We start from the raw sequence: 20830 nt of genomic DNA on the forward strand, positions 1-20830 counted from the left end.
TGTGAATTTCTTCTGGTGGTGGTCGAGAGGTGCTGATGAGAAAGGAATCTTCATAGACACCATAGACACACAGGACTTTGGGACAACTGTCCTGAAGAGAATTGTGTTTGCTTTTTTCTATATGTTTCTGTTTTCTGTTATAGTTAGTTTAGAAGTAAGGGATAGTATAATCTTTAGCAAGAGTAAAGATAAGCAGTCAGTTGACCCTTCCTTGACATGATTGTTGTTTAGATAGTTGTAATCAGCAGGAGACAGTCAGACGGGAAGTGTTAAACCCCCAGCGTAAAACTTGACAGCATAGTTTACTGGTGTTGATATGTTCCTCTGCAAGAAGCTGAACTTTCACCTGGCCATTTGGGAAACAACGGAAAACAAGGACTGTGTCAGCATTCAATGTAACGGGAAGAAGATGAGGTCATCCAAGAAGAAGGACTGGATTGGACTGAATTAGCATCAATGATTTACATATGTGTTTCTATAAAAGACTGGGTCAAGGGATAGTTAGGTTGTCAGACTTCATGCCCTGGCATTTGACTTTGTTATTGTAGGGTTATGAACTGGCCCGGAGCTCTGTAATATCTGTATCTTGAATTGGTTCTATTTGCTCAATACATTTTGAAATTGGTATTTTTCTTCTTGAAGTCTTCATTCAAAGAACACGCGGATTAGCAGTGACACATGTGAGGTATTGCGATCCAACACCGCGGCTATTAAAACCATAACATCATTTCCTGGCCATAACACCAACACATTCCTCGTGCCAGCACGCTCAGTTGCCAATCCTGTACATAACACTAGTGTACAGACCGAAAAAGATAAATTCAGAATCAGCTGTCCTTTTTAGCTGAAATGATCAGTGCAATAAATCTCATGGCCTGTCTCTCCTCCAGAGCCACTACTTCAGTCTTTCACAAAACAAAAAAAAAGGTCAAATTGAAAAATTTCGAAGAAGTATTCCAAAACATCAACACAAAAATGTACACCCACACTAATTATCTTTACAGTGTGTCTAAATTACTCCCCCAAAAGCTTAATTGAACTAACCAGAACCCCAATATGTGAAAAAATCTTCACTTTACTTGCCGGCTTGGAGCGGGAGTTGGTCCGAGGAAGCAGATGGAGAAGAAGACAGCCACAACCGATCCTGTTTGTGACGCCAGCTTTGTGGTGAATTTCTTCTGGTGGTGGTGGAGAGGTGCTGATGAGAAGGGAATCTTCGTAGACACCGACTTGGTTATCATATGTTTATTGGAGAGAACAGTCAGGTATCTATCGGACACTGCAGTTCGCCCAGGGGAGGTTTCGTGGTCCTGTTGGTGAAGAACTCTGAAGTGCTTACATCGATAGCTCCTATTTATACAGTCAAGTAAACACATTCAGGCTTCAGATACTACCCTGCTGATAAACAGTAATTCAGATCAAGCCAGATTAATGATTCATCATCAAGATCAACAGGTTGTAGATATATATGCTGTAACAAATTGTGGGGCTTGTTGTTTTTTGTTCTTTAATAAAAGTATTGATTGGAATAAAGCCCTCAGAAAGTGTCTCAATGACTCAATGATGACTGAGGAAGTTGTCTTTATCCACTGATTTAAAGCTCTCTTTTGTTCTCTCTAATTCGCTCTGGTTTACACACATACATTTTAGATTCTGATTATTCTAGCACATCCTGCGGAACTCTGAAATTGTTGAAAAATCTGTTCTTGACAAAATCTTGTTTTTCCCTTTTGGTACCTAAAATACTGTAGAAATATTTTGACTGGGTGACATTTATCATCATGATTACTCATCCTGATTATTTTATTATCCCTGTTTTAAAAAATATTCTTGTAATCTTGTAATTCATGAATAATATCAGGAGCCATTTGGTTAGATAAATAAATGTGCGGTCATCAAGCAATATTCTCTTCCAGGTTACCTGAACAAGACCAACAGTTTTATAATATTTTTATTTCAATACACCATTAATCACAACACAATATGTGAAATTTGCTTTTAGATAATAATTTTTCAAGTTCTGATAGAATCAATTCTGAATAAATGTCTTTTTTTAATCACGCTTACTTTTTGCTCTCACACATCTAGAACACAAGCATCGTGCTAGAGCAGCAAAGGTCATGAAAATGAGCAGCGTGATTCCAGCTAAGAAGAGCATCACGTCTACAGAGTGATAGGAATACCAGGGCAGCCTGTAGGACTCAGTCCTCAGGTGAGCTGCACCTTTGTGTCTCATGACAAACTCTATCCAGAAGAGGGTGCTGTCTATCGGCTTCATCGGCGCGTCTCTGTGCAGTCTGGAAAGCCTCTGCATGTTCATCCTGTAGGAGGGATCGTTTAAAACTTCCTGAATACCTTGAAAGAAGATCTCTTCAGTCATAGTAAAAAAAATCCAGGACCTTCCCTGCACCCCTCACTTCAAGTCTATGCACATTATCAGGTTGATCAAAAATCAGAGGAAGTTCAATGATGGGAACTCCGTGATAGAGAGCTTCCTGAACCCCGTTCGTTCCTCCATGAGCCACAAACAGCTTTGTTTTGGGATGTCCTAAGAGATTATTCTGACGCATCCAGTCCACCAGTAAAGTGTTGTTGCCCAGAGTTGCTGGTTTGGCACCCTTGTATCTCCAGATGACCTTCTGAGGCATTTTAGCAAAAGCTGCAGCGACCTTATCAGCCAGATCCTGAGGAAGCTCAGCAATGAAAGTCCCCAGAGACATAATGATGACTCCATGTTCTCCTGAACTCTGCACAAACTCTTCCAGGTGTTCAGGTAAAGGCTTGGCGGGTTTACACTGGAACCCTCCCATATAGACGATATTAGGCATGGTGGGACGGGGATACTCAAACACAAAGTCCACTCTCATCAGCCAGAGATCAGCCGCTTGAAAAATACCAGGGCAGCCTGTAGGACTCAGTCCTCAGGTGAGCTGCACCTTTGTGTCTCATGACAAACTCTATCCAAAAGAGGGCGCTGTCCATCCGCTTCATCGGCGCGTCTCTGTGCAGGCAACCCGAGGTGGGGAGCCAGCAGGACCCCTCCTCCGTCAGCAGGATCTGTCACAACTAGGTCAAATTTGGAAGCTTGGAAGGATTCCATCAACTCTTTACTCTCAAAAGTGTATAATCGCTTCACATGTTTTCCTGTGCAATTCATAGAAGCTGTATTTCAATCTTGACAACTTGTTATGCTGAAATGTGTCGTTTTCCCTGACAGCAACGTTGAGTGTGATGGTCTAGTAATGTAGAGATGTTTGGCTGATGTACCAGCTGTCCACAGCCTGGATCACCATCACCTTGTGCAGCTCCTCAACCAGGACCCTCATGTTCACCCAGTGGATTCCTACGTGTGGAAAACCAAAACGTTACCACCGAGTATTGTTGAAATTATGGCAGTGGGAAGGCAGATTACGGTTGCAAAGAGCAAAAATTTTTCTGAAATCTTCCATGCAGAAATTCAAATAAAGCAAAAACTAGAACTTATTCCAGGAAAGACTGTGCAGAAGTGAAGCAATAAAGAGAGGTGGTTGAAACAGGGTTTCAGGGATTAAACTTTCTGTAGTCTCTCCACTTTTGTTTGACTGTTCTCACATGTACACAGCACATGGAGCCTCTCCCAGCAAATAACACACTGGTGACACTGGAGAATAACTAGAAGTGGGAGATTCTGATGATATTCAAGTTGGAGACATTATTTTCCTTGTATTGCCATAAAGACTGACTGGGCAGAAATGATTCACCCCTGATGTTCAAGAGAGATGCTTAATAATTTGCAAGGCGCTTTTATTAAACTACATCCTGCCTACATGACTAGACTCTTTTCTCAAAAAAGAGTGACCTGCAAATGTATCTTCTCAGAAAAGACCTGTAGATGCACACATCCAGTTTTGCATCGTAAAATCAGCGTGAGTGCTGCTCGGTGCCCAGGCTGACAGGAAGCAAGCTGCCTGTTAGACTGTGCCTTGAAACCTCAATAAGAAAACAAGAAAGACACATGCGCTTAGGGTCTTGATTCTCAACAGATCTCCTGCTATAAACTTCCCACAACAAAGGTGAGAAAATCAAGTCATAGTTTCTAGTATGGAACCTAAAAAACAATGGTTTTCCAAGCTGAAAGATGTATTTAGCAAGAGTCTTCTTGTGTCAAATGCGGTTTTTGGGTTTATCCTCATCGGACTAGAGAAGCTGGTGGAGCTGAAGTTTGAGTGTCCTTGCAGTCCTACATGGAACAGACCGTTGTCATCAGCATTCTTCATCGTTCCCGCCATCATAGCCTTCATCTTGATGTTGATCATTCAAGGATGCAGATGTGATAAGTGGTGCAGGAAGACTGTGTCCCTGTCCACTTTCGTGCCTGCTATCGTGTGGCTGATCTTGTTGTTCCTCGACGGCCAGTACTTCGCCTGTGCTATGACAGACTGGAAGGGTAGCTTTGTGCTCATTGACAAGGCAGCTCCGCAGAAGTGGTGTGAGCCAATTAGTGAAGGAGATGTCACCCCACAAGAGCTGATGCTCCGCTCACAAGAGTGGATTGCTATGTCTCAGGTGAGTTAAACCTTTTTTTTACATGATCAAGGAGAAACAAAATATTTCACTGTTTAAAAATACACAGTGTGTGTCTGTCCTCTCCCCACACCCCAGGTTATTGGCATGAGCCTCCTCTTACTCTCTAGCTGTGTGGGTCTCACAATGTACCTAATCAGCGAACATTGCAAACAGAAGCGCAGGCTCAGGAGCTCAGGCTCAGGCTCTCTGGTCCCAGGAACTCCTCCTGAGACCACGTACACCGCCCACCACACCCACTGTGCTGAAACGAACACTTTGGAAATATCTTGAAGAGACTTTTCAGCGAGTATGTGATCAGTATCATGGGCTCGTTTCTCATTATATGGTTTCACTTTTCCTTCTGAATCAGTTTGTTTTGTTGAGCAGAATCCTGTTGACATCAGCAACATCCCACTAAAAGCAGGAGATCACCAGAAATCTTCATCCCATCAATCAAAATGGACACATTTAATTGTTTAATTTGTTTTTTATTTAACTTTCCATGATTTTCCTCTTCCTTAGTTTTAGCTTAACTGACACAGGTGGTAATGACCAGGCAGCTAATATCAATCTGATGTATAATGTTGATTCACTTATATTTGTTTGAGTGGTTGTTAACGACTAAATGTGTAATTTCACTTTAAATATCTTTGTTTTTCCACGTGACCGCGTTATCAGATTGATATCCAGCCAGTCCGACCCTGCTGATCAACAGTAATTGAGATCAAACCAGATTAATGATTCATCATCAAGATCAACAGGTTGTAGATATATATTCTGTGACAAATTGTGGGGCTTGTTGTTTTTTGTTCTTTAATACAATAATTGATTTGAATAAAGCCCTCAGAAAGTGTCTCAATGACTCAATGATGACTGAGGAAGTTGTCTTTATCCACTGATTTACAGCTCTCTTTTGTTCTCTCTAATTCACTCTTGTTTACACACATACATTTTAGATTCTGATTATTCTAGCACATCCTGTGGAACGCTGAAATTGTTTAAAAATCTGCTCTTGACAAAATCTCGTTTTTCCCTTTTGGTACCTAAAATACTGTAGAAATATTTTGACTGGGTGACATTTATCATCGTCATTACTCATCCTGATTTTATTATTCCTGTTTTAAATAATATTCTTGTAATACACTAAATACACTTTTCATAACTAATATCAGGGGCCATTTGGTTAGATAAATACAAGTGCTGTCACAGCCCCATTCCCCCAGTTCCCTCCTGCCCCAGTAATTTTCCACTCTCCCTGCCTCTGCTCCACTCTCCCTCCCTCTGCTCCACTCTCCCTCCCTCTGCTCCACTCTCCCTCCCTCTGCTCCACTCTCCCTGCCTCTGCTCCACTCTCCCTCCCTCTGCTCCACTCTCCCTCCCTCTGCTCCACTCTCCCCGCCTCTGCTCCACTCCACCTGCCTCTGCTCCACTCTCCCTGCCTCTGCTCCACTCCACCTGCCTCTGCTCCACTCTCCCTGCCTCTGCTCCACTCTCCCTCCCTCTGCTCCACGCCACCTGCCTCTGCTCCACTCTCCCTCCCTCTGATCCACTCTCCCCGCCTCTGCTCCACTCTCCCTCCCTCGGCTCCACTCCACCTGCCTCTGCTCCACTCTCCCCGCCTCTGCTCCACTCTCCCTCCCTCTGCTCCACTCTACCTGACAGCCCCGCCCGCTGTAAACGGGACTGTACGGTTCCGAGGATTCACATCCTCCCCCCTCGGTTCCACACTCCGACTCTGCTCGACCCAATCCACGAGCCTGAAACCCACTGACTTTGTGTGGGCCCTGAGCCTGAAGAACGGACTATTTCCTGTGCTTCCTTGTCTGCCTGAGTTCCTGTTTGCCCGTGTGCTAATAAAGGTCATTACCACGGTCCAGTTTTCCAGAGTGCTGCTTTTGGGTTCTAATCGCTGCCGTCACATGTGCTGTCATCAAGCAATATTCTCTTCCAAGTTACCTGAACAAGACCAACAGTTTTATAATTTTATTTGAATACACCATTAATCACACAATATGTGAAATTTGCTGTTAGATAATGATTTTTCGAGTTCTAAGTTCTAAAAGAATGAATTCTGAATGAATGTCTTTTTTTTAAATTACGCTTAATTTTTGCTCAAACACATCTAGAACACAAGCATCGTACTAGAGCAGCAAAGGTCATGACAATGAGCAGCGTGATTCCAGCTAAGAAGAGCATCACGTCTACAGAGTGATTGGAATACCAGGGCAGCCTGTAGGACTCAGTCCTCAGGTGAGCTGCACCTCTGTGTCTCATGACAAACTCTATCCAGAAGAGGGCGCTGTCCATCTGCTTCATCGGCTTATCTCTGTGCAGTCTGGAGAGCCTCTGCATGTTCATCCTGTAGGAGGGATCATTCAAAACTTCCTGAATACCTTGAAAGAAGATCTTTTCAGTCATAGTAAAAAAGTCAATGACCTTCCCAGCACCCCTCACTTCAAGTCTATGCACATTATCAGGCTGATCAAAAATCAGAGGAAGTCCAATGATGGGAACTCCGTGATAGAGAGCTTCCTGAACTCCGTTCGTTCCTCCATGAGCCACAAACAGCTTTGTTTTGGGATGTCCTAAGAGATCATTCTGTGGCATCCAGTCCACCAGTAAAGTGTTGTTGCCCAGAGTTGCTGGTTTGGCACCCTTGTATCTCCAGATGACCTTCTGAGGCATTTTAGCAAAAGCTGCAGCGACCTTATCAGCCAGATCCTGAGGAAGCTCAGCAATGAAAGTCCCCAGAGACATGATGATGACTCCGTGTTCTCCTGAACTCTGCACAAACTCTTCCAGGTGTTCAGGTAAAGGCTTGGCAGGTTTACACTGGAACCCTCCCATGTAGACGACATTAGGCATGGTGGGACGAGGATACTCAAACACAAAGTCCACTCTCATCAGCCACAGGTCAGCAGCTTGAAACAGGGAGATGTAGTCGGTGCCTGGACCAAAAAAAATTTTCAATTAAATCTTCAAAGCTTGGTGTGACAAACCAGCCGATTTGATATTGCAAGAACCCAAACATAAGCACATCCTGGATTCTCTCAAAAAAGCTCATCTGATCTGACAGCTGTGTTCCTGTGAGTGGAATGTAAGAAATAGGAGAAGGTGCGATATCAAAATGACCTTCACCATGACTCGTCCACCTGGCATTGAAAACCAGAGGCAACTTTAAATAGTTGGCAAGTATAGCACCAACTGGTGCAACAGGGTCTGTGAAGACAAGGTCATAGTTGGTGTTTTTTATTGACTGCATTAGATCTTTGTTCTCCAAGAGCATTTTCGCAAACTCAGATGTTTTTTCTAACATCTCCTGGTTCTTTTCTGCCTGTTCAATTTCCAGTTTGCAACGTGTCCAGAAAGACTTCCCTTCCCGACGGATCTCCAACAGCCCGGCTATGAAGGTCGTTATGAAGCTTTCATCAAATCCTGAAGGGCTATCAAGCGTGATTGAATTGTAGAACGGAGACTTTTCTTCGATGTACCAGCTGTCTGATGACCGCATGACTGAGACCTGATGGCCCCTGGAATGAAGGGCCTCGATAATGACTTTCATGTTCACCCAGTGGCTCCCGTCAATCGGAAAAACGAGAACTTTCCCACCGTGGACCACGGTCGGGCAGAGGAAGCATAGAGCCATCCACAACCAGAGGACCTGCATTTTTATCCTGCCTCTAAAAGAGATCTAACAAAGACAAACGTGATTGAGATGATTATTGACTGTCCATAAGCTGTGTGTGATAAAGTAATGCCTCCTCTATAATCACACTTGCATTACCAAAACAATAAAAAGCCATAAAATTTAAAGCTTTTCGTCATACCCTGAAAACACAATTATTTCTTTTTTAAATCTTTGGAAATATGACTTTAAAATAGCAGTTTTTACCTTTGTGTTGCCTCTTAGTCTGTTCTTTGGCTGGAGAACAAAGAAGATTTTTCACTGTCAACCTTCCGAGCAGAAAAGAACTTTGGCACTGAAATATGGCGTCACTGAGCAGCGATAAGAATGCACAAATTTATGTGGAACACACGAGGTGAAACGTCAGAACCCTTAAATACCTTCACATGTTGACTTAACACTGGAAATTGCAATAATCATTTGTTGTTTTAACATTTGAATTCAGAGTTTGTTTTAAGTCCTGAGTTGTAATAAATATTGGAATCAGGATGGAGGCCAGATCGTGTAATTCCGTGGCTTTCTTTCCGCCTTGCTGAAACCCACCTTCTCCCTGACTTGTCCCTGTCCCTCATGTTTCTAATCTGTGCTCTTATTCTCTCCATCTGATTTAACCAGCAGTTTCACGCAGATATGGTTTGACCCTGCTAGTGAGACACGTGCTAATAACATTCCCAGTGTTCCCAGGGTCTCAGTTTCTGGAATACGGACCTGGATGTTTCCTTCCTTTTCTTGCTGTTAAAAATTCTGTCTGTTCTGCATCTGGGACTCGAGTCCACATCCAGCAACTGACAGGGATCTCATTATCATTCAAATGTTGTCGATGCAGGTCAAAGTTTCCAAATTCAAAAAAGAAACCAAGCATGTTTCATTTTCAGCTGTTTTATGATGGTATATTAAACTTTAACCCTATCTGTTGGGAAGGAAAACAAGACTTGCTTTTCCGAATGCCACCTGTTGTTTCCCTTTTTAATAGTTCATGTTTTTAAATGAGTTTATGCAATCAAAACAAATGAATGTACCCCCGCGCTACAGGAACGGAACTGATGGACTTCAGTCCTGAAGTTGCACAACAGAGCACAGAAGGTAAACATGTCCATAAAGTGAAGGTAAACATGTCCACGATGTCGGCCTCCATGCGGCATTGGCAAAAATGAAAAAAGGACAGACCGACAGTATCTTGGTTATCTTAGTATCTTAGTCATATTTTTCTTTTCTTTTCACACACGGCCTGAAGCAAGACCAGACAAGCACAACAAAACCCAGCAAAACCAGAAAAACAACTGCTATTAAAAATAAGAGGACGTCTACAGAGTGATAGGAATACCAGGGCAGCCTGTAGGACTCAGTCCTCAGGTGAGCTGCACCTTTGTGTCTCATGACAAACTCTATCCAGAAGAGGGCGCTGTCCATCGGCTTAATCGGCGCGTCTCTGTGCAGTCTGGAGAGCCTCTGCATGTTAAGTGCGTACAGAGGCTCATTCAGCACTTCCTCTATGGCCTTCTGAAAAATTTTACTGTGTAATTCAGAAATATCTAAAAGCTTGGCGACACCTTTTGCCCTCAGTCTGGAGAGATTGTCGGCCTGATCAAACACCAAGGGTATTCCTACAATTGGGACCCCGTGATAAATCGCTTCATATATTCCGTTTGTTCCTCCGTGACTAATAAAGAGTTTAATAGCCGGATGTCCTAAGAGATCATTCTGTGGCATCCAGTCCACCAGTAAAGTGTTGCTGCCCAGAGTTGCTGGTTTGGCACCCTTGTATCTCCAGATGACCTTCTGAGGCAATTTAGCAAAAGCTGCAGCGACCTTATCAGCCAGATCCTGAGGAAGCTCAGCAATTAAAGTCCCCAGAGACATGATGATGACCCCGTGTTCTCCTGAACTCTGCACAAACTCTTCCAGGTGTTCAGGTAAAGGCTTGGCAGGTTTACACTGGAACCCTCCAATATAGACGACATTAGGCATGGTGGGACGGGGAAACTCAAATGCAAAGTCCACTCTCATCAGCCACAGGTCAGCAGCTTGAAACAGGGAGAAGTAGTCCGTGTCTTGGTCAAAGTAACGGCTGACCACCGCAGAATAATGTGGCCCCACAACCTGCTTGTAGAGATGCATCCTCATGATGTAAAAAAGCAAGTTCTTGACCCTCTCAATGAAATTCATCTTGTCAGATAATTCTGAAGGTGGAAGTGGGACGTAGGAGAGGGGAGAGGGTGCGACAGCAAAGTGGGCCTCGCCGTGGACGGTCCACCGAGCGTTGAACACCAACGGCAACCCGAGGCGGTGAGCCAGAAGGACCCCTCCTCCGTTGGCAGGATCTGTCAGAACTATGTCAAACTTGGAATCTTGGAAGGATTCCATCAAGTCTTCATTCTCAAACATGTGCACAATCGCTTCACATATTTTCCTGTGCAATTCATAGAAGTTGTTTTTTAACTCGCTGTCTAATCCAAAACGGTACCAAGCGTTGCCTTGGTGACGTTTGATCTTGACAACTTCAGTAACAAAGTGATGGAAAAATGTGTCGTTTGCCCCGACGGCGACATCGAGTGTGATGCTCTTGTAATGTGGGGAGGTTTGGCTGATGTACCAGCTGTCTGCAGCCCGGACCACCGTCACATTGTGTCCTCTGGAGTGCAGCTCCTCAATCAGGACCCTCATGTTCACCCAGTGGCTTCCTTCGTGTGGAAAAACCAAAACATTACTACCGAGAACCTCTGGAATCATGGAGGTGGGAAGGCAGATGATGGTTGCAAAGAGCAAAAACATGATGAAATCTTCCATCCAGAAATTTAAAAAAAGCAAAATCGAGAGCGGATTCCAGAAAAGACTGCCAAAAAGTGGAGCAATAAAGAGAGGCGGTTGAAACAGGGTTGCAGGGATTTAACTTCCTGCAGGCTTCTCTGCTTTTGTTTGACTGCTCTCATGTGTTCACAGCACATGGAGCCCCTCCCAGTAAATAACACACTCATCTTTGCCAAGAGCTCTCCCTGCCTTTTCCTGCTGAGCCTCAGTGAGTACCGGCAGTTACGGTTACGGTTGATTAACCCACCCGACATGACTCTACTGCAAATATTGATACGAAACCTTCTTCATAGGCAAGCTGATGGGAGTAAACCAGCTACACAGCGGTATTTGCTACATGATTCACCATTACCATGATCCATTAAATTACACTGTAAAAAGCAATAAAAGTTGGCATTATCTTATCTTAATTTCCATTAAACTTTCCTACTCTGTTTTCTCCTGTTACCTTTTACACTTTATGTGGCCCTTCCCTTTTCTCAGATACTCCATTATAAGCTGAGCTCTTGTTGATTTCCAATCAGAAGAGAATAAGTAGAAGTGGGAGAATCGGGAGCATATTTGAGGTGAGAAAAACTAGTCATATATTCTATTATGGAATGTAAAAAACAATGGCTTACCAGGCTGAAAAATGAACTTAGCAACAGTCCTCTTGTGTCAAATACGGCTTTTGGTTTTATCCTCACGGGACTAGAGAAGCTGGTGGAGCTGGAGTTTGAGTGTCCTTGCAATCCTACATGGAACGGACTGTTTTCATCAGCATTCTTCATCATTCCCGCCATCATGGCCTTCATCTTGATGTTGATCACTGAAGGATGCAGATGGTATGAGTGGTTCAAGAAGACTGTGTCCAGTTTCGTGCCTGCTTTCGTGTGGCTGATCTTGTTGTTCTTCGACGGCCAATACTTCACCTGTGCTATGACAGACTGGAAGGGTAGATTTGTGCTCATTGACAAGGCAGCTCCACAGAAGTGGTCAATTAGTGAAGGAAATTTCACCACACAAGAGCTGATGCTCCGTTCACAAAGGTGGATTGTTAAGTCAGGTGAGTTAAACCGTTTTTTTACATGATCAAGGAGAAATGAGATATTTCATTGTTTAATAACACACAGTGTGTGTACTCTCCCCACACCCCAGGTTATAGCCATATCCCTCCTCATCATCCCCTGTGTGGGTCTCACAGGGTAGCTAATCAGAAATAGTTGCCAAGAGAAGAAGCAGACGGATCCCACTGAGGAAATGCAACTTTCGTAAATGTCTTGAAAAGCCTTTTCAAAAGTGCAGTCAGGACACTTTGACAAAAGGTTTTCCTTTAAAACAGCTCGTGGGTCTTCATGGCTCTGTTGTCAGCGTGGATATAACTGTGCTTCTGTTTTTATTCTGCATTACCAGCAAGTATGTGATCGGCATCATGGGCTCGTTTCTCATTATTTGGTTTCACTTTTCCTTCTGAATCAGTTTGTTTTGTTGAGCAGAATCCTGTTGACATCAGCAACATCCCACTAAAAACAAGAGATCACCAGGAAGCTTCATCCCATCAATCAAAAAGGACACATTTAATTGTTTAATTTGTTTTTTATTTAACTTTCCATGATTTTCCTCTTCCTTAGTTTTAGCTTAACTGACACAGGTGGTAATGACCAGGCAGCTAATATCAATCTGATGTATAATGTTGGTTCACTTATATTTGTTTTGAGTGGTTGTTAACGACTAAATGTGTTGTGAGGGTGATGTTTGGTCACCCGCGCTGTTCGTTTACTAGACTCAGATCAACCACACAGACAACAGGTGGCCTTGCAAGGGAGAGCTGACGAGCAGTTCAAGCTTCCTCTCTCAACTCCGCCCGTCTGCTGCTCGCTCTCCTCTTTTATTTGGTGCACACAACATTTATGTCAATCTGACCTCATGATTCCTTCTCCGACTTCTCCGTGTCCTTGAACATGGTACCTCTCAGTGCTGGGTACCTAACAGCATCAACACTTGGTTCAAACACTCATACATTCCTTTTGATTAAACATTCTAAATCTACTTACTATACTTACTATAGCATTGAAACGATAACAACAACAATAATTCTTCTCACATTTCCCTCCTGTTTATCGTTAAATGCGTCTAGATTCTCATTGTCAGTATTACATCTTTTCACTTCATGAAATTTAAATGCATTACGTCATTTTCCTAGAAACACATTTCTTACACTCAGAGTTCAACATGTGTACAGCTTAAGACATCTCAAACATTTCATTTACATCGTGCATCACATTTGTCCATTCTTCTTCTGATTCCTCTTCATCGTTGTCCAGTAGAGATCGTTCTTCCACCTGCAGCAAAGTACTAGTAACAGCTGATCCCACGAGCCGGCCAATGCAACCCCGAACAAGAGGTACTACACAGCAAGCTAGTATGGCTAATACTAGCAGCACTATCCCTATCATCATTCCTATCTTGAACAACAGTTCCCTCCACCTTGATAACATTCCTGTAAGCCAGTCTGGTGGGGGACTACCATCATCAATCATAGCTCTCTGTAGCTTAGTTAAATTTTTCAATGCGCTATCTATCAGGTGACCGTACGCATCATTCTCTGGGATGAACGTACAACAGTAATCTCCTACCATTGCACACACTCCTCCCTCGGGGGCCGTTATGAGATCTAAGGCCATCCTATTCTGCATGGTCATCAGTCTTAGCGCTGTCATTTCTTCCTTGACTCCTGTGAGAGCAACTTTTGTCAAATTAGTAAATACTTTCAACCTATAATCAACTGTTTCCAATCTCAATATGTTCTTTCCTATTCCTAGCCACGGAAAGAGAGTCATGATCACTTTATTTCCGGTTGGCCAATGCTTAAACTCTCGTGGTACATCTGTGCCCCACACTGAGTCATGTGGTTTGAACTCGTCATTCAAATCTCTCCTGGAACGCAACTGTGGTGCAGATCTAGCATTAGCAGCATAAATTATGACTGTGTGATCCTTGAGATGTACTGGAGCACACACTCCTGACCAGTTCGCTGGTAGGTCTGCATAGGCATTGTGTCCACATAACCACCATCCCTTATCCACTAATTGCGTGCCTTTGTCTCCTGGCGCGAAAGCGGGATAGTTACATGTACAGTTATAACCTTCTGGACACCTCTGTGTTGCTTCATCTAAGGTATATGCACCACATAAGTGCCGGGGGTCATCAATACACTCCTGTTCACACTGTTCGGAACTTTTGTTTTGCTGTAGACACGTTTTCCGATAAGGCCGACCAGTTGGAGTGTTAAACCTCACATCACGATTGACTCCCAGTGTGCATGACGTATAAACAACTTTACAGACATCCTTGTGTAATGACCCCAAATCTCTACCACCACTCCGTGCATAACAGTATGTGTGATTTATTGCACCTAGCACAGGGAATCTGAATCTATTGGCTTTCCCTGCCATTGTCCGTAGTGGCTCTTGGGTGCAGTTGCTGCGAGCGAACCACGTTCCATCCAACAACTTGAGTGCGAAGTTCGTGTCACGGCTTAGCCCTATATGGACAAAGCACTGTCCTACACTCCCTGTCATTGGTTCAGCAGTTATTCGCGGTGTATGCACAGAAACTGGTAGCATAGAACAAACATAACAACGAGAATGATTCTGCGTCCGAGCTGTGAAATTAGCATAGCGCCACCATGTATTCAAACTGTAAGTGTGTGAGGACTCTGGATCTTGTTCTAACCATGAATGTTCTAAATGGCTAACTACGGAGCGTTTAGCGCGCGCGTAGCTCTCATCCTGTCTCAGAGCATCTTTCTGTCCCTGATTACCTCCCTCCTGTCGGAAGTTCCAAAGACCAAAACTCACGAGTCCTGCCGTCACAGCACTCACCACAATTAGGAAGAACAACTTCATTTCCTTTTAGATCCTCTTCACAGGTTCCGACGGGGTTCAGCCGTTGCTGGACCTATACAGGCCGTCAGCCGTTTACGGAGAGTCCGCCACTGCTCCCTCGCCTTCACCTGGAAGAATTTTCTGTTTCTTACAATGTGAAAGGTGTATCCACGACAGTTTTCCGTCCACTCGAACTGCAGTCTTTGTGGTCAGCTGTACTTGATAAGGACCTTCCCATCTAGGCGTGTTCCACCTCTTCCGCACAAACTTCTTCACCCACACGTAGTCGCCCGGTTGAATGGGTTCCTGGGGGGTGGAATCTGTGGAAGACACAGGACTAGGCAGAACATTTACTGTATTCACACATCGGTTAAGTAACACTTTTTTCAGATAATCTGCTATTGTTTCCTCAACATGTTTTAGCTCATTTGTTGTTGCAAAGTATGGTAGGCAATAAGGCCGCCCATATAATGCTTCAAAGGGTGTGATGCCTGTTTTCTTGTGTGGTGTTATGTGCATCCATAATTTCACCAGGTCGAGACAAAACATCCAGTTCTTTCCTGTCTCGTCCATACATTTCTTCAGTCTGTTCTTAATAGTACCGTTGACTCTTTCAACCAACCCTGCACTCTGGGGGTGGTATGCGCAGTGATTCTTCAAATCAATGCCCAAAGTTACTCCTACAGTTTTCACTATCTCATTTACAAAATGGCTTCCATTGTCGCTCCAGATGACCTTCGGGATGCCAAACCTGGGAATGATCTCTCTACATAAAACTTTTGCTACTGTCAGTGCATCTGCTTTTGCTGTGGGGAAAATTTCTACCCACCTAGTAAATCCATCTAACACTACTAGACAATATTGTTTACCTTCACATGGTGTTAGCTGAATAAAATCTAGAAAAACTGTGTGAAATGGATGATTTGGTAATGGTGTAGTGCCTGCAGGGGCCTTAAGGGCTCCCTGTGGGCTGTGTTTTACACAAATAGCACATTGTGAACAAAAATTTTTTGAGTATGTATGAAATCCTATAGTATAATAATGTTCATTAACCATCTGTACCATCCCTCCTGTTGAGACATGGCATGGCCCATGGCTCACTAATGCTGCCCATTTATGCATATTCCGGGGAAGGATTGGCTTGTTTCCTATGGTTAACAGTCCTTTATCATCCAGTTTGGCTCCTCGCTTCTTCCACATGGCCTTTTCTTTTTCTGGAGCACTTTGTTGCATTTCTTTTAGAATATCATTATCTGCAGGTTCTAAGGTAAATGATTCCTCATTATCAAGAAGTGTGTTGTTATTTGCTGCAGCCTTTGCGGCTCTGTCAGCAAAGGCATTGCCTTGTGAGACTGCGTCTGTGTTGTTAGTATGTGCAGCGCATTTCCATACAGCTATTTTACGTGGCTGCTGTACTGCTGCCAATAACTTTTTTAACAGTTCTGCATGCATGACCGGTTTGCCGTCGACGTTTTCATCCCTCTTAAATTCCATTGTTGAGCAAACACAAACAGCGTGGAAAAAGCATATTGACTATCTGTATAAATGGTAACATCTTGTCCTTTGCTTAGTTCACAAGCACGTGTGAGTGCGACGAGTTCTGCAGCTTGAGCAGAATAGGAGGAGGGAAGTGATTTCGCCTCCACCACCTCGGTTGCTGTGACTACTGCATAGGCAGTTCTAGTGCGTCCACAGTCATCCTTTCTCGATGATCCATCCACAAATAGTGTCTGTCCTGTAGTCAACGCGACATCACTGAGATCTGGTCGCGGCAGGACCTTGGTGGAGACCTCATCCAAGCAGTTGTGCTGGTGTCCCTCTTCTGCGGTGGGTAGCAGCGTCGCTGGGTTTAAGGTCGTGCAGCGTCGAATCGTCAGATTCGGCTGAGACAGCAACACTGCCATGCAGGAAAGATGACGTGCGGGCGACAGGAATGCTATCTTACTTTGTAGCAGCAGTACTGACACTGCATGTGGAACTAGCAAAGTTAGCTCATGATATAGCACCACTCCTGCGGAGGCTTTTACTGCCTCAGATGCTGCCACCACTGCTTTAACGCATGGTGGGAGTGCACAAACTACGGGATCTAGCTTGTGGGAGTAATAGGCCACTGGCTGCCTCTTATCTCCGTGTTTTTGCAACAAAACTGAAGTCATAAAATTACCTTTGCAATCTACGACCTGCTCAAAAGGCTTCTGATAGTCTGGCAGCTTTAACACTCCAGCACCTACAAGGGCCTGCTTTGTGTGTGTAAATGCTTCTTCAGCTTCAGGGGTCCAAGTTAACACATCAGTCATTGCTAAGGGATTATCATACATCAATGCTTGTAAAGGGGCAGTTATTTTCGCATAATCTAAGATCCATGATCTGCAAAAATTCACTAGTCCTAAGAATGACATCATCTGCTTCTCTTACCCACAGATTAACCATTCTATCTACAGACCACATTCCTTCGGCTGTGGTACGAATCATCAACTGAAGCTGAGAGATAAGATCTCTTCCTAACAGATTTACGGGACATGTGGTGGAGATCACGAAAGGGGCTTTAAGTGTGATTCCACTTACAGGGTCACAAACATCTACAGGAACTGACATTCTTTCTTTGGTTATGAGACCATTTGCTGATCTCACAAAAATCTGTGTAGAAGTTGGTGTCAGGGCTATTGGATCTCTAATTACTGATTTACCTGCACCCGTGTCTACTAAGAATGTTAAAGAATTACCTAACACGGTCAGTTGTATTTCTGGTTTGCCTTCAGCAAACAGGAAGATGGTTTCTAAGTCTAAAACATCTTCTAAGTCATCTTTTTCAAATTGGTCAAATTTTGTGCCCCGATTTGTTTTAATTTTTGTGACATCTTTTTCCGGTTCTAGTCATTGTTGAGGTGGATTAGAACCTTGCTGCTGTCCTCTATTGTATCTCTGGTCACGTTGTTTCTTTTTGCAATCACGTTCCCAGTGTCCATAATTTTTACAATAATGACACTGATCTTTTTCACGGGAATTGCCTCCTCCTCCCCTTCCGCCTCGGCCTCGCCCACGTCCGCGGCCTCGGCTTGGGAGAGGGTTGGCATTGAAAAACATGCCTGTTGATTGATTCTTACTTTTTTGGCATTGTCTTTCAGCATGCATAGCATGTTGTTCATAGCGGTTTAGGTTACTAGTTCCGAAATCAACTAATTGTCTCTCTACCCAGGTTTTATCTCTGATTTTGATCCCCCATGTATAGCTTGCTTTAACTGCTGTTGGTAGGGACCTTCTGGTTCTTCCGCATACGGAATTCCACTATTTTTTCGGAACACATCTTTCCTTCTCATGCTATAGTCTTCAAAACTTTCGTCAGTCTTTTGTCTCGTGGCCGTAATGGCGCTGTAGTCAGCTCGTCTGGTAAAAACAGTTCGCATGCGCTCGTACAGTCTGTCAAGTCTGTCATTTAGTTCTTGGCTGCCAGGCTGCCATGGTTGTTGAGTGGCTGGATCCACTGGGACCCAATCTCCTCTAACAGTGCCCCATTTCTTGCCATTAACGCACATGAGGACTTGCTGGGTTTCAGTACCGTTAGTATAGTAACTTCTTTTAATTTTATAATATTGCCTGGCCTGTCTAAGTTACCATCCCAATCGAACTTAGTCATCCACAGCTGAACATATGAGCATGAACCTGGATATTTGTCTTCCATGTGTTTACATGATGCTGGGTTTTTGAATTCAGCACCTTTTGTGGAATGTTGGTTGCCCATGTTTGCACTTTATTTATCAGTTTTTATGTACTTGAATGGAGACGCCTGATCTCCCGACTGAACAACCCTCAATCCATACAGGATATCTAGTTCAGTCCCTCCGCCGTGGCCTTATAACCCCTCTTTTTTAATCAGGAGAGTATACACCAAGCTTCTACCTCCGAGGAGGCGGGTGTATCTTGCCTCTGCTTCTCTCCTGATGACCAGGCAGGTAATACCGCGGTATATTCCGTGTAGCGCTTTTTGTGTCTTATACTCACTCCGTTGTCGCTATGGTTTCTCTCTGAGTTGTTTTAGTGCCTTCCTCCCGTCACTGGAGATGGTCGCCCTGGGAGGGACGAAGACCGGCCTTCCGTCAACTCGTGATGAAAGGTCTTTCACTTCGGACGTCCTTTTGACTCCGGCTGTGCACAGACTTCGGCGTTCGGTCGTCCCACGGCGCTCCTCTCCAGGTCTTGGGATCCGGCTCGAAGGACCAATTTTTGTGAGGGTGATGTTTGGTCACCCGCGCTGTTCGTTTACTAGACTCAGATCAACCACACAGACAACAGGTGGCCTTGCAAGGGAGAGCTGACGAGCAGTTCAAGCTTCCTCTCTCAACTCCGCCCGTCTGCTGCTCGCTCTCCTCTTTTATTTGGTGCACACAACATTTATGTCAATCTGACCTCATGATTCCTTCTCCGACTTCTCCGTGTCCTTGAACATGGTACCTCTCAGTGCTGGGTACCTAACAGCATCAACACTTGGTTCAAACACTCATACATTCCTTTTGATTAAACATTCTAAATCTACTTACTATACTTACTATAGCATTGAAACGATAACAACAACAATAATTCTTCTCACAGTGTAATTTCACTTTAAATATCTTTGTTTTTCCACGTGACAGCGTTATCAGACTGATATCCAGCCAGTCCGACCCTGCTGATCAACAGTAACTCAGATCAAACCAGATTAATGATTCATCATCAAAATAAACAGGTTGTAAATATATATTCTGTGACAAATTGTGTTTTTTTTTTGTAATTGTTTTGTAATAAAAGTATTTATTGAAGTAAAACCCTCAGCAATTGTCTCAATCTTAAAATAATCCTCCTGCTTCTTTCGTATGAAATGGGGACAGATTCTGTAGGATGATCCTGTGGGAGGGTTTATGCAAGACTTACTGATGACTGAGGAAGTTGTCTTTAGCCACTGATTTACTCTCTTTCCATCTCTCTTCATCTCTCTCGCTGACACACATGCACATTTTTACTCTGATACTCATTTTTACTTAGTCCAGCACATCCTGTGTAATTCTGTACCTTAAATACTGTGGAAATGCATTGACTGGGTGACATTTATGGTTTATTTAACCAGCTGGGTCCTGATTTTATTTTCGATGAATTTATGATTTCTAATCAAGTTATAAAAAAGTGTATTTAGTGCGATTACAAGAATACACGAATCATACAATATGTGAAATTTGCTACAACATAATGATTTTCAAAGTGTGATTTTTAAGTTCTGATAGAATCAATTCTAAATGAATGTCTTTTTTTAAAATCACGCTTAATTTTTGCTCTCAAACATCTAGAACACAAGCGTCGTGCTAGAGCAGCAAAGGTCATGAAAATGAGCAGCGTGATTCCAGCTAAGAAGAGCATCACGTCTACAGAGTGATAGGAATACCAGGGCAGCCTGTAGGACTCAGTCCTCAGGTGAGCTGCACCTTTGTGTCTCATGACAAACTCTATCCAGAAGAGGGCGCTGTCCAGCGGCTTCATCGGCGCGTCTCTGTGCAGGCAACCCGAGGTGGGGAGCCAGCAGGACCCCTCCTCCGTCAGCAGGATCTGTCACAACTAGGTCAAATTTGGAAGCTTGGAAGGATTCCATCAACTCTTTACTCTCAAAAGTGTATAATCACTTCACATGTTTTCCTGTGCAATTCATAGAAGCTGTATTTCAATCTTGACAACTTGTTATGGTGAAATGTGTCGTTTTCCCTGACAGCAACGTTGCATTGTGATGGTCTAGTAATGTAGAGATGTTTGGCTGATGTACTGTCTGCAGCCTGGATCACCATCACCTTGTGCTGCTCCTCAACCAGGACCCTCATGTTCACCCAGTGGATTCCTACGTGTGGAAAACCAAAACGTTACCACCGAGTATTGTTGAAATTATGGCAGTGGGAAGGCAGATTACGGT

At 43.7% G+C, this 20830-nt stretch overlaps 1 protein-coding gene and 2 pseudogenes across 6 annotated transcripts in view; all 3 read right to left on the reverse strand.

The window, feature by feature from the left end:
* Nucleotides 1-20830, reverse strand: part of LOC105418373 (UDP-glucuronosyltransferase 2A1-like) — a 72443-nt gene that overhangs the window by 15545 nt on the left and 36068 nt on the right. Inside the window, exon 1 of one of the 6 annotated variants that reach the window (XM_029846681.1) lies at nt 1080-1883. The exons of 4 other annotated variants lie outside the window; for them this stretch is intronic. In XM_029846681.1, the coding sequence (XP_029702541.1) occupies nt 1080-1376 (297 nt within the window). In that variant the 5' untranslated portion in view covers nt 1377-1883. Of the gene's footprint in view, nt 1-1079; nt 1884-20830 lie in introns of those variants that run through there. One more of the 6 variants, XM_029846683.1, reaches the window with a different exon arrangement.
* Nucleotides 6519-8767, reverse strand: LOC115252172 (UDP-glucuronosyltransferase 2A1 pseudogene; annotated as a pseudogene).
* On the reverse strand, nt 9092-11201 carry LOC101070869 (UDP-glucuronosyltransferase 2A1 pseudogene; annotated as a pseudogene).

The sequence above is a fragment of the Takifugu rubripes genome, chromosome 13, assembly GCF_901000725.2.
Source record: "Takifugu rubripes chromosome 13, fTakRub1.2, whole genome shotgun sequence".
NCBI classification, from domain to species: Eukaryota; Metazoa; Chordata; class Actinopteri; order Tetraodontiformes; family Tetraodontidae; genus Takifugu; species Takifugu rubripes.